This window comes from Gracilinanus agilis, chromosome 1 (assembly GCF_016433145.1).
Source record: "Gracilinanus agilis isolate LMUSP501 chromosome 1, AgileGrace, whole genome shotgun sequence".
Classification (NCBI taxonomy): domain Eukaryota; kingdom Metazoa; phylum Chordata; class Mammalia; order Didelphimorphia; family Didelphidae; genus Gracilinanus; species Gracilinanus agilis.
In genome coordinates, this window is record NC_058130.1 from 14,503,537 (window position 1) to 14,520,335 (window position 16,799).

At 43.5% G+C, this 16,799-nt stretch overlaps 1 protein-coding gene across 1 annotated transcript in view; it reads left to right on the forward strand.

Annotated features, from left to right (window-relative positions):
- The first annotated feature begins 2,299 nt into the window (after positions 1-2,299).
- The window catches only part of LOC123246716 (sodium channel protein type 5 subunit alpha-like), a 263,117-nt gene continuing 248,617 nt past the window's right edge, over positions 2,300-16,799 (forward strand). Inside the window, exons 1-3 of the mRNA XM_044675519.1 lie at positions 2,300-2,418; positions 6,893-6,964; positions 13,159-13,287. Of these exons, the coding sequence (XP_044531454.1) occupies positions 2,300-2,418; positions 6,893-6,964; positions 13,159-13,287 (320 nt within the window). The remainder of the gene's footprint in view (positions 2,419-6,892; positions 6,965-13,158; positions 13,288-16,799) is intronic.

Below are 16,799 nucleotides of genomic sequence, written 5' to 3' on the forward strand. Positions count from 1 at the left end.
CTGGGTTCAAATCCGGCGTCAGACACTTCCCAGCTGTGTGACCCTGGGCAAGTCACTTGACCCCCATGGCCCACCCTGACCACTCTTCCACCTAGGAGCCAATACACAGAAGTTAAGGGTTTAAAAGAAAAAGAAAGGTTAAGGATCTCTGGGCTCCATGGTCTCTGAAGCCCTTGTGGCCCTGGAGGGTCTAGGATAATTATTACTCCGGACATGTGTCAGAGGGGCTCCCTGCTAGCAGCGACAGCCAGAGACTGGCAAACACTTTAGAAAGACTTGTCGGCTGACCGATAATGGCTATAGTTTAAATATTCAACAAGTCGATCGTGTAGTCTTCTGGCCTGCCGAGCTTCTCTGTGACGGCCAGAGCCTCCCCCAGGGACCCATCAGCTGCTGTTGTTGCAAGGCATGGAATCGTGGGGGTCACGGAGCCCCTCCCTGCTCGAGGCCTTGCTGTGGTGTGGACAGCTGGTCAATCCTCAGCTCCCGGTGGCCATGCCAAGGGAGGGCAAGTTCCTATGTGTGCTCCCAGGCTAGACAGTGTGATCCACGTGCCTTCTGTCCAAGGACCAGCCCCGCCATGTGTGATGGAGACTCGGGGCTCCATCAGAGTCAAGGACTAAGCGTCTCAGCCACAGCGATTCTAAATTCGCTATACTAAGTCATACCTGGGTTGCTCTCTGACAGGCAGGGTGGACCCTGTGCTGAAATAGAGAAAATCTCAGCTTGGTGGCCTGAAGGAAGTTGCCTAGAGACAGACCCGATGATCCCGTTTAACCTGGGCAGGAGAGAGTTTCACAAGGATTTTAGTGCAGAAAACCAATTAAACATAAATTACATTTGACGTCTTAGGGCCATCCCTGACTGAAGAGGGATGCCAAGCCTGCAGCCCTTCACCTCAACTGCTCTACTCCATTCAATTCAGTTCAATTCTATTGGACTCGATTCAGTTAGACCACTATTTCTGTGGGCCAAGCATGGTGCCAGTAGGGCCATCAATGAGTGAGCACCTAGTAAGTGTTTACTGTGTACTAAGCAGTGCGTGAAATTCTAAAGCCAGAATAGCCCCTGCCCTCGAGGAGCTCACATTTTAGTCTTGGGGGGCTGGGGTTGGGGGGGACAACAAGTATATGTGATTAGCAAACAAAATACATACAAAAGAAATAAAAATCTGTAGGGTGGCATTGTAGGGAAACGATAATAATATCAACAGCTAGCACTTTAAGGTACTTTATGAATATTTTATCTGATCTTCACAATGGTAGGAGCTTTTATCACCCTGGTTTTATAGATGAGGAAACTGAGGCAGCGCAGTGATCAAGGTCATACACAGGGTCCGAGGCTGGACTTGATTTCAGTTCTTCTTGACTCTGCATCCATGCTCTATCCCCTGTGCCACTTAAGGTTAGAATGCATAGATATGGAAGCAGGAAAAGTATATGGAGGGGGAGAGAGTAGCCCTTGAAGAGAGTCAGGGATCCCAAGAGGGAGAGGTGAGGGCGAGAGAGTCCAGCCCAGAGTTTGGGAAAGCCTTGGGGAAGAGGCTGGAGCCAGACTGGGAAAGGGTTTGCATTGGGAACAAAGGATTTTGCATTTTATCCCAGACAAATTAAGGAGCTCCCGAAATGCTTTGATAGCACTTACTGCTTTAAGAAAATTGTCTTGGCAACTGAGCAGAGGGAGGATGGATTGGAGTGGGAAGAGGCTGCAAGCAAGGGACCACTTAGGAGACTGTTGCCTTAGTCTAGGCAGGAGGTGATAAGGACCTGAATGCAGGTTGTGGTTGTGTGGGTGGAGAGAAAGGGCTGAGTGGGAGACATCATGGAGAAAAAAATGAGCAGAATGTGGCAAATGGTTTTCATTAGATAATTTTAATAATTGGATTTTAATTAAAGAAAGGTAATCATTTAATTTTAACAGTTAAAAATATTTTGAGGGCAGGGTCCATATTTTTGCAGTCTTTCTACCCCTAATGCTCAGCCCGAGGCTCGGCACATAATAAGAATTTAGTAATATTTATTGATTGACTGATGGATCAGACATAAGTGGGGTGAAGAGTCGAGGGAAAGTCTAAGGCTTCAAACATGTGTGCCTGGAAGGATGATGGTGTCCTTGAAACAGGGAGGCCTGGAGATAAGCGGTGGAGAATGAGTTCTGTTTGGGCGCCCAGGGGTCAGCCAAAGCGTACTAAACTGATGTTCTCTTGTGTTCCGCTCCCTCGGACATGGAAGTCACTGCTCTTCTTCTTTTCAGTTATTTCTGCCACTAAGAGTTAGGAACTCTGAAGAAGAATGAAAAGATGGAAAACCCCTTTGGCGCCTTGGAGACAAATAACTTCCGCCCATTCACTCCTGAATCTCTGGCCGCCATTGAAAGGCAGATTGCAGAGGAGAAGTATCTGAAGGAGAAGAAGAAGAAGCCGAAGGTGGAGGAGGAGGAGGAGGAGGAGGGGAAAGAGCCGGGGACCAAAGATGAGAAGCTTCGACCTCAGCTGGACCTAAAGGCCTGCAACCAGCTGCCCAAGTTCTATGGAGAGCTTCCCCCTGAGCTGGTGGGTGAGCCACTGGAGGACCTGGACCCTTTTTATAGGAACCACAGGGTAAGACTGAGCCCAGAACCCAGAGGTAGACTCAGGTGGTGGCTTTGTATTTGTACTGATGCTGCCCAACCTGACTCAGCCTTTGGTCCCTATGACAAGGATTTTGGACTCCCTTTCCTGTGACCCAAAACTTTTGTGGTAGAGTTACCATTCAACCCAGTCTCCAAAAGCCACACAAAGCCAATTGAGGGTTGCCTTTTCCAATTTATTTTATTTATGGGGAATTCTAGCGGTTCATTTTGCTAACTAAACCCAGGAATGAAACAGGAAGTAGCCAGGTTCAAGCTTTGGGCCGCAGTCCCCTATAGAGAGCCAGCTCTATATGGTAGGGGTTCTGAGTGACGTTTTACGGCGTCAGATTGTTAAGACAGGAAAAAGAAACTGAGAACAGCCAAACTAGTGGTTAGCCCATGCTGATCCAACCTCTGTGGGCTTTGGAGTTTATTATATACTGATTTCAAACAAAGAACACAAAGAAAGAGTCACAGCTGTGAAGGGGTTACAAATCATACACAATCCATTAAAGTCTAAAAAGTAAAAGATATAGTTACAAAGACAAGGGCCAAATTCCAACCACCAATTAGTAGGGGTTAATTCTGGGAGCAGAAATATATTCCATGGAGATGTTTACTAATTGCGTTCTGCCTTGATTTACAGATCTGCACCTGGTCAGATAGTCTGGACCAAATTGTCTGGCTCCAGTGTTTATCTAAGTAATATATTTTTTAGGGTTCAGGCTTCTTAATTATCAAGGAGAGGAATTGTTAACTCAGTAGCTGCTGGTCTGATTAAGGACTCAAAGCTTTCCAATAAGAATATTGAGAAAAGGTGGGGATCTAAAAATGAGTCAAAAGAGGAGCCTCAGATTTTTACCTTAGATGGCCCATTCTATCTGCATCTGACATGCAGAGCAGAAAAAAACATACACACAGTTTTACTTGCCGATGATTTTGTAATGGGATCCAGATAAAATATCTATTACAGACTCTGTTTCTCTAAATGACTCCTAATAGCCTCCTGGAGGGGTCAAGTTGTTTTTGAATTAACCTACCTGCTGGTACCAGAGCTTTTCAGGGCGCAGGTGACCAGGACCAAACACAAAGACTGCCTCAGCCTAGATTGGTCACGTAGGGAATCTGGATAACAGGCCCTAAATTTGACCCTGTTTCTCCAATGGCTCTCTACATCCAATGGCTCTCAACAGTCCCCCAAGCCATCCCTGGAACCTCCAGAGTTTGGCCCCCAGTAATCAAAGGTCCAGGTCACAAAGGAGATTAGACTCCGACCCTGAAGATAGTCAGGGTTGGTACCCTTCTGGGTCATATAATTCACCCTGTCACTCCCTCCATGGCTTTAACCTTCTACCTTCATGGGGTGCTCAGTTTGTGGATGGGGTGGAAGGAAGGAACGCAGAGGCTGTGCCTTGATAAGCATAATTATTAAGTATGCCCTCTCTAAGGGGTATGACCCCAAATTGTGTGCGGTAGCCCTGTTGGTTCTCATTTATCAGGATGGCTCCAAGCAGAACAAAGTCAGTCACTTACAGTGGGGTCCCATCTCCTGGAGCACTGCCTATGAGGGTCCCCTTAGGGACTCAGACAGAGCATTTCTTTCTATGCTGGTGACAGATGCTGAGTGTTTATCGCCAGCTGGAGGAGGTGAGAGCGAAACCTGGGTAGGGAAAGCAGGCAAGGCCTAGAGACATCCAGAAAGGAGAAGGTATCATGGCATGGATGGCTTTGGGGAGGCTGACTCACACAGTAACACCTGCTGCTACTCTGTGCTTACAAATTCTTATTTTCATAACTAATTTGAGGACGGTACCAAAGCCAGGCCTGGGGCCGTCGAGCCTCAATCCCAACCCATGCTAGATCTTTCTTCAGCAATATCCCCATTTTCTAGACCCATGATTTTATCATTGTCTAAACCAGTGGCTCCCAAACTTTTTTGGCCTACCGCCCCCTTTCCAGAAAAAAATATTACTTAGTGCCCCTGGAAATTATGAAACTATTTATTGAACTCAGAATAGAATGTAATACAAAAAGTGTGACCATCACCACACCCTTGGATCACTGCAGCACCCACCAGGGGGTGGTGGCGCCCACTTTGGTCTGGTCTAAACCTATGATTCCATCCAGGTGGGAGTCCATCCATCAAAGCAGATTGGCCCCTGGTCTTAGAAGGTTGCCTAGAAGCACTGAATAGTTATTTGTGATTCCCAAAGTGGACACTACCGCCCCCTGGTGGGTGCTGCAGCGATCCAGGAGGTGGTGATGGCCGCAGGTGCATTTATCTTTCCTATTAATTGCTATTAAAATTTTTTAAAAATTCATTTCCAGGGGGCTAAGTAATATTTTTTCTGGAAAGGGGGCAGTTGGCCAAAAAAGTTTGGGAACCACTGATCTAGGGTCTCACAGCTATTAAGTGTTAGAGGCAGGACTCAAATGGAGGTTCTGACTGTCCTTTGTCTTGGATGCCACTGTAGCTGAGCATCACTTGAGCTCATTTAAACCCTTGATTTTGGGGTTCAGGAATTCTCCACACTAACAAAATCCTGGGTCCAGTTCCAAAAAAACCCCAATATGTGAACAACAGGGTATCCGGTTTAAATGGATAATGCTTCTAGCCCGTCCCAGGGGCCTTTGGGGTTCTAGTGGGCATGTGGCACCCTCTCAGCCAGGGCCATCCGATGGAAGGACTCTGACTTCCCTGAGGAAGAGGATCTGACCATCCAACCCTTTTGCCTTTAGCACAGGGATGTGTGAATCCGTAAATAAGTTGTCTCAGTTCACAGGTCTGCTTGGCCACTTAGGTTTGGTTTTGTATTTTGTTTTACAGACGTTTATTGTCCTGAACAAAGGGCGAACGATCTTCCGATTCAGCGCGACCCAGGCTTTGGGGCTCCTCAGTCCTTTCCATCCCATCAGAAGGGTGGCCATCAAAGTATCAGTCCATTCATATCCTTTCTGCTGGCTAGTTTTTTCCTCTAAAAGAAGTCAAGTGTGTCTGGGTCTCTGTGCCATGTGAGGCAGTGCATCCTCTTGAGACAGAACATTGAGCATGCCTCAAAAACAAACAAGCCCACGATGGACTATTTCCAAGAGGGATGATTTAGAAGGAGAGAGCTGGTTTTGATCTGCAGGAGAGAGTTGCGATGCCAGGAATTCCCCACTCTAATGAAATCACGGGTCCAGTCTCAAAAAGACCCCAAGATGGAAGCAATAGTCCATTTAACTATAACAATCATTTATAAAGCATCCACTATGTGCTCAGCATGGTGCTATGTGCTTTACAAATATTAACTCATTTGATCCTTACAACCACCCTTGGAGATAGGTCCTATTATTATCCCTATTTTACAAATGGGGAAACTGAGGCAGACAGCCGATAAGTGACTTGTCTTGGGGCACACAAGATGTCTGAGGTTGAATTCAAATTCAAGTCTTCCCATGCTCCATCCACCACTCTGCCTCTCAACCTTCCAAAATGTGTTTCTGTCTTTAATGATAGACACTCAAGCAGTTTGCAAGAATAATGATCTCAGTAGGAAGCTCCCAAATGGCACGGGGGAGGGGTGAGTTCTTCCCTCCATCCCCTTCTCTGGCCTTCCCCACAATGGCTTCAGGTCAGTGTTCTGACAAAAACTCCACGTTAAGGTAGAGGGGTGACAGGATCAGATGTGAAAGGTGAATGGACGCTTGCTGCTCCAAGGGATGAATTCATTCAAAATCTAACTGTTCCCTAATTTCTTAGCTTGAGCATATTTGCTTGGTATTTACTGATCCAGGTCATTCCACTGCTCTGAACCTCAGTGTCTCCATCTCTAAAATGGGGATAATAATGTGACTAGTGATGTGTCAAGTGAGAACATGTCTGAAAACATTGGGAAACGTGAAAGTGTTTATATGTGTGTTGGTGATCATTGTGATGATCATTCTTCTCTTTTAAATACAGGCAAAGTACATACTTCTTCACGTCAGTAAAATGGCCTTAAGGAACTCTTCCCCCTTGTCCTTTCCTTTGAGTGCCTGTTTCCCCACAGCAAATTCCCTGAAGGCAGAGAGTGACCAGCACTCTGAAATCTAGTCCAGGCTCCTTGGAGGGCGGGCATGTTGAGAAAGGCTGCCTTTCTGGCCAAACAAACGTCCAGTGATGGGAATTCCATGTCTGAGGGAGGGCTTTCTGACCTGCTGGAACTCATAGTATGTTCAGAGAAGAGCCTCCAGGAAGCGGGGTTCCTAACCCCACCGAGATCACACTTTCTCCTTAACAAACCCTCCTCACCCTGTTCAGTCTCCTCATCATGGTGACTATCCTGGTCAACTGTGTATTCATGACCCAGAGTGAAACGCCATATGAAGTCGAGTAAGTCATTTCCCTTCATTTGACAGCAGTGGCAACCTCTGTTTTCTTCTTCTTTGCACACCCACCCCCAACTCCTCACCCCACCACCAACTTCTCTGCCTGATGTTCTTTGGCTTTGCAGGTTTCTTGCCAATAATATAAATGAAGATTCCCAACGACCTGAGTTCAAGTTCTGCCTATAATACTCATTAGCTTTGTGATGTTACATAAATATCATTTCTTAGCCTTTGTTTTCTATGGAGAGTAAGGATTATCTTTGGATGGCAGGTGAGGGTCTAGATCTGTGAATTCTTCTGTGTAGGGAACTCTTAGTAAGGGGATTCTCTATCAATACAAAGATACACACATGTTCAGGGTCATCAGCCAGCATATTGGCAGAGGTAAGACTTGAACTCACTAAATCTCTCTAATTAGAGTTTTTATAAATTTAAAGAGCCACAGGCCCAAAGGCAACTACTATGCTGGTGATGTAGTCAGGGCTCAGGAGAAAGGTGGAGAAGCCTCCTTGGCACATACCAAGGGTTTGGGGGCTCATGTGGAACATCTACAAGCAGGCATGAAATTGTAGCTCCCAAAGGCTAGCTCGACCTAGTTAGTGAGGCCCAAAGATGGATTTTCTCTTCTTATTCCTAACGAAATTCTTAACTGATTTCTCCTCTGGCAGGAAAGCTCCTTTCTATCTCTGTCCTGCTCTCACTTCACTCTCTTCCTAGTTGGCTTGCTCACTAGACTCATCAGTTGGTAATATTCTCTACCTATGTACTCATTATGGTCCTTGTGGGAAGAAATCAGAGCTATAATTAAGATGGAGTAATAAGACCCTTGGCAGAGAATACAAAAATTTTAACACATGCACACTCTCTAGCAGCTTAGAAATAACTGAGTTTAGCAATTATTAAATGAGAAAGAAGGGAGGAAAAGGATCAGTGATTACATTAGTACAGAGAACTTTCAGATGAGGAAACTCCCCCTGCCAATGCAGGCTGGCACCTTCTCTCCAACTTATGATTGTACAGAACTGACAATGATAAGTTCCTTGCCCAGAATCACACAGCCAGTTTGTATCATAGATAGGTCTTGAATCTAGATCTCCTTAACTCTAAAGCTGGCTCTATTCACTATGCCATGAAACCTGAGAATAATCAATTAAACCATGAAGCTATGCTTTTTCATGGAGTGAGGGAGAGGCAGAAGGGAAAGAAAGAATCCAGCACTCAAAACTTCAAAAGTATTAATTTTTTTAACAATGTAATTGGGAAATATTTAATGAAATAAATAACAATATTTTTAAAACCAAGAAGGAAGATATTCTCATCCATGAGCTATTATTTCTCTCTACTGCTTCACTGACTCAATCTCCTCCTCCTCCTCCCCTTTCTCCTCTTCCTCCTCATCTTCTCCTTCTTCTTCTCCTTCTCCTTCCCCTTCTCCACCAAACTTTCTTTTCAACTCCAGTTTTTTGGTCAGGAAAGTCTGCAATTCCTATATTTTGTTAAACATCTATTTTTCCCCTGGAGGATTATGCTCAGTTTTGTTGGGTATGTAATTCTAGGTTGTAGTCCTAAATCCTTTGCCTTTTGGAATACTATATTCCATGCTTTCTGATCCTTTAATGTAAAATCTTCCAGGGCCTGTGTAGTCCTATCTATGGCTCCTTGGTATCTGAATTGTTTCCTTCTGGCAGATTGTAGTACTTTTTCCTTGGCCTGGAAGTTCTGGAATTTGGCTATATTAGTCCTGGGATATTTTATTTGGGGGTCTCTGTCAGATGATTCTCTCAATTTCTATTATCCCCTCTTGTTTGAGGATATCAAGACAGTTTTTCCCGATGATTTCATGTAATATGGTGTCTGGACCCTTTTTAAAAATCATGATTTATACATATTCTAACGATTCTTATATTATCTCTCCTGGAACTATTTTCCAGATTGGTCATTTTCCCAATGAGTTATTTTAGATTTTCTTCTTTTTTTATTTTTTGGATTGTGTCTTATTGTTTCCCTTTGTCCAATTCTAATTTTTAGGGAATTATTCTCTTCATTGAGTTTTTGCATTTCCTTTTCCATTTGGTCTGTCATACTCTTTAAAGGATTGTTTTCTTCAGTGTTGTTTTTTTTGCTTCCATTTCTATTTAGTCCATTCTATTCCTTGGGGAGTTGTTGTTTTCAAGGTATTTTTGTGCCTCGCTTTCTTTTTGGTCAACTTTGGGACCTGACTTCCTTTCACTCTTTCTTTTGAGGCTTCACATGTTTTCTTTTTGGTATTGTTGTCTTCTTCTGAGTTTGTGTTTAGATCTTGCCTGTCACTAAAGCAACTTTCTAAAGTTAGAGTTTTTTATTTGTTTGTTTATTGCTCATTTTTCTAGTTGTTCCCCCCTCTCCATTACTTTATCTATCTGTTGAGGTTCTTCTCTGTTCCTGGGATAGAGAGTGTAATTCTCCAAGCTTACAGAATACTCTTCTCTGGTAGGTGGGATAGGCCTGGCTGTCCTTGTTACTCACAATACATCTGTCAAGGACGTGGCCCTGCTGGCTTGCTCTGAGGAGGTTTGCAGCTGTTTTGTCCAGCTGTATTTAGCATCCTGTGCTAACAGTTTCCCAGTTGTTCCATGAACTAATCTGGTCCCCACTCTGCTGCTTCCCTGCCCCTGCCAAGTGGCCTAGGCTGGGAAGGTCCCCTGCTCTGGACTCTAGCACATCAGGTTCTCTCTGCCATGTGGGAGTGAGTAGGTTACCATAGATCTGGTTTCCCCTCTCTGCTCCCCTGTAGTCCCAGAGATCTGCTTCCATGTGAGAATTTTTGCTTTCCTGCCTTCTATAGCTGTGTGAAATGACTCAGGCTAGACTTGTTCCTATTCTGCAGCTTCATTGCCTCTGGTGGAATTGCAGCATGTTGGGCTGCTTTGAGTTCTGCTGGTTCTCACAGATACTGTACTGCCTGGGCTGCTCTTTCCTCTTACCCAGTGAAATGTGCTCCTCCAACTTTCCTTTGTTTTGAGGCATTTATTTTCCTTTTCATGTCTGTGTAGGACCAGGGAATTGAAGAGTCTTTTACTCTGCCATTTTAGCTCCCTGCATGCAATGCTGTGGATAATTGGGGATCTTTAATTTGTTCTTTCTCTAGTTTATTTTTTTGTTTCATGACTAACTCAATTCATTGACCTGCTCTTTCTCTCTTTTATTGATTTACACATTTAGAGATATAAATTTTCTCTAAGTACTTTTTTGACTACATCCCACAAAATTGTTTTAGTGTAAGCATTTTCTTTAATGAAGTTATTGATTGATTCTATGATTTCTTCTTTGACTCACTCATTGTTTAGGACTACATGATTTAGTTTCCAATTAATTATAATAATTCTAATTAATTTTAAATCTATGTTTCTGTGGGATTTTATTACATATAACTTTTATTGCATTATAATCTGAAAAGGGACATTTAATATTTCTACTTTTTTGTATCTTATGTGAGGTTTTTTAATGTTCTAATACATGATCAATTTTTGTGAAGGTGCAATATACAGCTGAGGAAAATATATACTCTTTTCTATTCCCATTCAATTTTCCCCAGAGGTCTATCATATTTAGCTTTTCTGTTTTATTCATCTCCTTGACTTCCTTCTTACTATATGGTTAAATTTATCTAGTTCTGAAAGGGGAAAGTTGAGGTTCCCCACTGGTATAGTTTTACTATCTCTTCCTGTAATTAATTTAACTTTTAAGAATTTGGGTGCAACACCATTTGGCACATCTATGTTTACTTTTGATACTGCTTCATTATCTGTGGTGCCTTCTATTAAAATGTAGTTTTCCTGCTTATTTCTTTTAATTAGGTCTATTTTTATTTTTACTTTGTCCAAGATCCTGATTGGTACCCCTGCCTTTTTTACTTCAACTGAAGCAAAGTAGATTCTGCTCATTCCCTTCATTTTAATTCTGTATTTTCTTACAAACAACATATATTGTTGGATTCTAGTTTCTCATTCATTCTGCTATTTGCTTTTATTTTGTGGGGGGAAGGATCATCACATTCACAATTGTGATTACTATCTATCTATCTATTCCCTTCCATCCCATTTTCTTCTATTTATTTCTTGCTCTCTTTTTTCCTATCCCTCCTCTAAAGTCTATTTAGTTTCTGACTACTGCCTTCCTTTATTCACCCTCCCTTTTATCCTCCCCTCTTTCTCTGATTCCTTTCTCCTCCTACTCTCCTTTTGGGTAACACAGATTTCTATACCCAATTGAGTGTATGCATGTAAATTTTCCTTCTTTAAACCAATTTAGATAAAAGTGAAGTTCAAGTGTCACCCACTGCCTCCACACCATTTTCCCCTTTACTGTAAAAGCTTTCCCTTGTGTGCTTCTATTATGTCAGATAATTTTCTTCATTCTTCCTCTCTTTCCCCCCTTCTCCCAGGGTCCCCCTCTTTCTCAATCATCCATTTATTTTACATTTTCCCGATATGATTGACTCACTCCCATGCTCTCTGTCTGTATAGATTCCTTCTAACTGCTATAATAATAATAACAAAGTTCTTAGAAGGTATATGTATCATTTTCCCAAATAGGAATGTAAATAATTTGACCTTATTGAGTCCCTTATGATTTCTCTTTCATGGTTACCTTTCCAGGCTTCTCTTGAGTCTTGTATTTGAAAGCCAAATTTTCTATTCAGTTATGGTCTTTTCAACAGGAATATATCCTCTATTTCACTAAATATCCATTTTTTCCTCCAAGGATTATACTCAGTTTTGCTAGGTAGGTTATTCTTGATTGTAATTCTAGCTCTCTTGTCCTCCGGAGTAACCTATTCCAAGACCTCTGCCTCTTAAACAGTAGCTGCTAAATCTTCTGTGATCATGAATGTAGCTTGCAATATTTGAATTGTCTCTTTCTGGATGCTCGCCTTATTTTCTTTTCGATATGAGAAATCTGGCATTTAGTCATAATACTTGTGACTATTAAAAGTATCTTAAGAGATTGATTTTGTGGAGAAATATCAGTGAATTGAATATATACCCATTTGTTGGTTAGGCCATTAACAGAACTGAAAAAATGCCATATAAGTCTATGGCCTTCTAGAATGACCTGACCCCAAATCTTCATGAGGCAGCTTAATAAATAGTTTTAGGAGCTCATTATTCAGTGCCTCCCTTGAAAATCTCAAGACATTTCTAATTGGTAACTTGCTAATTAAGAGGTGGTACATCAAACCCTCAGTCCTTCCTCATACTGAGAGATAGGTGATTTGTCATGTACGCAGGAAAAGAACCATTGTAAAGCTTTCCTGTTAGCCAGAATCTGTAAAAGGACCACATTCCTAAGGACAAAGAGAATGCAAAAATAATACATGTAATCTCTGACCCTGACCACAGATAAAGGAATACACAGTAGTTCTCCTAATATACAGGAATCGGGATTTCTGTATTTCAGGATCTAACATCTAACAGTTTTAATAGAGTAGAAGAAAAATAAATTCTCACAAGCTCCTGGGAGTTTTCATGTTGAGATCTCGTTCAAGGCATGACCAGTGAATGCTTTTGATTTTTATTTTACTCTCTGGTTCTAGAATATCGGGGCAATTTCCCTTTGTAGTTTCTTCAAATATGATTTCTAGACTCTTTCTTTGGTCTCAACTTTTGGGTAATCCTGTGTCTAGTGCTAGCCCAGGGGTCTCTTATAATCTCTTTGTGCCAGGTCCTCTTACTATCTCTGGCTTGAGAGCTTCTGAAGTTGCTGAGGCTTGGATCACCACCATCTAGACTCACCACTGTGCGACATCCACATGAGCTCCACTCCTATATCACCTAACCCTCTTTCTGACCTGCATTGGGTTGGGCTGGAAGAATGTCTCACCCTGACTTTTTGTTGGCTCCAGGATTTGATAAGTTGTTTGGAGCACAATATTGGGAGAACTCTGCTGAGTGCTTCCTCTACTCTGTCATCCTGGCTCTGTCCTCCAATTTACTTCCTAAAAATCTTATTTTTATTGATATCTTTTGCTTTGAGATATCATCCACTTTCAAATATATCCTTCCTCTCTCCTTTTGCCAGCAATGCATCCCTAAAGATGAAAGATTTTAAAAGAAAGAGGGAAAAAAAGAACAGATCAGTTACTTTCCACCAATCAGAGAAGCATTGATGGCCTCCCTCTCTCACGATTAATGCCTCTGCTTTTTTATGCCTCTATAGGTACGTCTTTACAGGTATTTACACATTTGAATCCTTATTAAAAATATTGGCCCGTGGATTTTGTCTGAATGAATTCACCTATCTTAGAGATCCATGGAACTGGCTGGATTTTGGTGTGATTTCCCTGGCGTAAGTAATTCTCATATATGTATGTGTGTGTGCATATGTGAACACATGTGAGCTCATGTTTTGGGTCAAAACTTTTGGGTGAGAAATGTAAGCTCCTTGGAGATAAGGATTATTCCCATTTTGTCATTATAAGCACAGGTTTTTGCAGAGAGCCTGGATCAGAGTGCATACTAAATTCATGGTTTTTGATGGATTGATTCTTTCATTTTCCACTTTGATTAAAGTTTCTGGGCCTTCTTTCTTGTCTCCTGAACTCATGTCAATCCAGTGTGGTCACTAGAGTAATGTTTGGTTTTTTTCCACTGAAAAAGGCCTCCCTGGACGGGCCAAGGAGGAGGCGTGGGGAAAGGGGGACGTGTTGGTTGAATAGTGATATAGTATACAGAGATAGAAAGGCATCTGGTGTTGGCCTTAGAATAAAGAAGGGGCCAAGCCTTACCAATCAATGTTTGTTGACTGACTGATTGATTGCTATCATCTGGCAGGTACATTGCTGAAGTGACAGAACTCCGTGGGGTTTCAGCTCTAAGAACTTTCCGAGTGTTCCGGGCTCTGAAAACCGTTTCCGTGATCCCAGGTGAGGCGATGGAATCACTTGTCGAGCAAGCATCCCGGTATCCAGTGGCGATAGTCCTCTCCCTGGGACCCTGATCACCTCCTGCTACTAAACAGTCTGGGAGCCTGTGGAGAGGGGTCAGGGGCCGTAATGAGGGCTGCCCTCCTCCAGGGACTTCACCCTCCCCATGCATGTTCCCTGGTTCCAGGTCAACCTGCCCAAATTTATCAGAACTGTCAGCACAGGATACGGAAATCTGCTTTGCGTGATTTCACATGCATACATGATATCCCATGACCTGCCTTCTCAGTGGGTGGGGAGAAGGAGAGAACTTGGAGCTCAAAATTTAAAAAGAAGAGAATGCTATGACAAGACCCATATGGCCCAGATCCAATTACTTACCATCTCCGACAGAGAGACGGTTTGGAGCTTATAATGTGGAAAATGTATGTTGAAAATTATTAATATTACATATAATTGGGGAAATCAGATATCTTTAAATTTAAAAAAGAATGCTCAAAATAAAGAACTTTCTAGATGTATAATTGTCAGCATAGACGGAGGACTGGTCAGGACCGTCTTCCTTTTGACTCCTTGCCGGCTGGGCACTGTTCTCTTGGTCCTGGAGTTGAAACTTCCTTTTCTCGGAGGCATCAGGGCACAGTGGACAAAGCCCTGACCCTAGAGGAAGGGTTCCAATTTGGACACTTCCTAGCTGTGAAACCACGAGCAAGATGGAGCCTTAGTTTCTTCCCCTGCAATATTTCTTTCTCAGGGTTGTTGGGAGGCTCAGGTGGGATTCTGCAAGAGAGGCGCGTTGCCAACTTTAAAACGCTGTATTAACTCCAGCTGTTATTGTTATCATGGCTTTTCTTCTCATCAGAAATCTTTGTCCTTCCTATTATCACTCTCGTTCTTCTCGCCCTCGATGGATTTCATGTAAAAACGGTCCTGGGTCAAGTTTCTCTCTTGCCTTCATTCTTTCCTGCTTAATGGTCCCTGCACAAGTGGTTAAAATAATTGCTTTTTTGTAATCAGATAAAAGCAATGATTTGTAAGCTCATCCTCTGAAAGCTCCATGAGAGCAGCCTCAGTGGCTCAGGGAGTGATGCGAATCTCACCCTGCTCCCACATGGTTTTTTATTATGATGATTATGTATCTCAACTGGGGTCCTACAGATGGATCATATAAGATCAAGAGAATTTGGTCCAGTGACTCCCAAAGTGGGCACCACTGCCCCCTGGTGGGTGCTGCAGTGATCCAGGGGCCACAGGTGCATTTGGGGGCGGTGAATAACTGTAAGAGGGCGGTGATAGTATGTGACAGGGGGCGCTAAGTAATATTTTTTCTGGAAAGGGGACGTTAGGCCAAAAAAGTTTGGGAACCACTGCTTTGGTCCTTGAGCTCCCGAGGGGCTGTGGGTCTTCCCACAACGACAGGGTCTTGGCCAGGGGCTAGGGGCCAATGTTCCCTTTCTGCTGAGATACAGCTGGCCAACGGACAATAAATTACAGCCCTCTCGGCAATCGCATCCAAGACACTCAGGAAATCTGGGTCGAGGCACAGAAAAGCCCCCATCGGTGAGGACAGGCTCAATATTCCAGGGACAAAGCAGAGATGTGAGACCAAGGCTTGATCTGAAACCACCCGCTCTCTTCTCTAGGATCTCCTTCTGGGCTCACAGGTCACCATCACCTCCTACTTCCCACAGGGCCAGAGAAGGTATGAGTTCCAGGGGACCCTCCCGATCACCTGGTCCAGGGGTTCTTCTTTTTTGGGTGTCATGCACCCCTCTAACAATCTACTGAAAATTGGTGGACAGAATGTTTTCAAATGCATCAAAATAGAAGATTATGAAGGGAACCAACTTTATTAAAATAGTTATTAAAAATTTTTAATAAAAAAAAGTTCCTAGACCTCAGGTTAAGAAATGCTGAGCTAGTCCAGACATTTCATTTTCCAGATGAGTCATTTGCCCAGGGCCAGGCAATTGGTAAGTGGCCAGGGTTCCTGGCTCCCAGCTCAAGGCATGGTGCCAAACTGTTTCTCCCATTAGCAGAGGATGATTAAGCTCATTGAAGTGAAGAAAAGAGAATAAATACCCATCTTTTTGGCACAGAAAGGTGCTCCTCGCTACACGCTGTACATATGAGGGCCTTATGCAAATCAATTCTCATTTTGACAGTGAGGAAGGAGGCCCATAATAAGGCCCTAACAAATGTTTGCTGATTGACTGATTGAGAACATTGGGAGAGATTGCAGTAAAAATGAAAGAAATGGGATTACCTGCCTCTGTCTTCTCAGCAAACACTCCATCTGGCCTCGAACCAGGAGCCTGGGAGGCGACATGGAGTGAATATTGTTCAGACAAAAGCATAAAGCATGGGTTGGTGCTTGCCTCGAGTGTGACAAAATGTCCTGGAGCAAGCAGCAAGGAGCGAAAGGAGAGCGAGAGACCCCAGACCAAGGAGCCTAGAGTGCCCCAAGGCCACTGTGGGCAGTTGTTGCTGCCCGAGGGGGCTGGAGAAGACTGACCTGAGCCATCCCCTGTGAGCACGCCGTCCAGGATCTTCCTGTGTTCTCCTTGTGCTTCGCTCCCTTTGGCACTGTACACCGAGCTGGTGCCAGCATCGCCCACTACATTTCGGCCACCTGAGCCACCACAGTCTCCGCCATCCCAACTCGGTTACAGCGTTGGAGGCGCATCATGCAATTTCAGTTGTCGAAAGGAAGAGAGAGGTTTTTCGCTTTGTCTGCTTTGGGGCCTCTAAGTGGTTGCTTGTTGCTCTCTCCAGGTTTAAAGATCATCGTGGGTGCCCTGATCCATTCTGTGAAGAAGCTGGCGGATGTGATGGTGCTGACCGTCTTCTGCCTGAGTGTTTTTGCCCTCGTGGCCCTGCAGCTCTTTAAGGGGAATCTCAGGCACAAATGCGTGAAGAATTGCACACTCTTAAA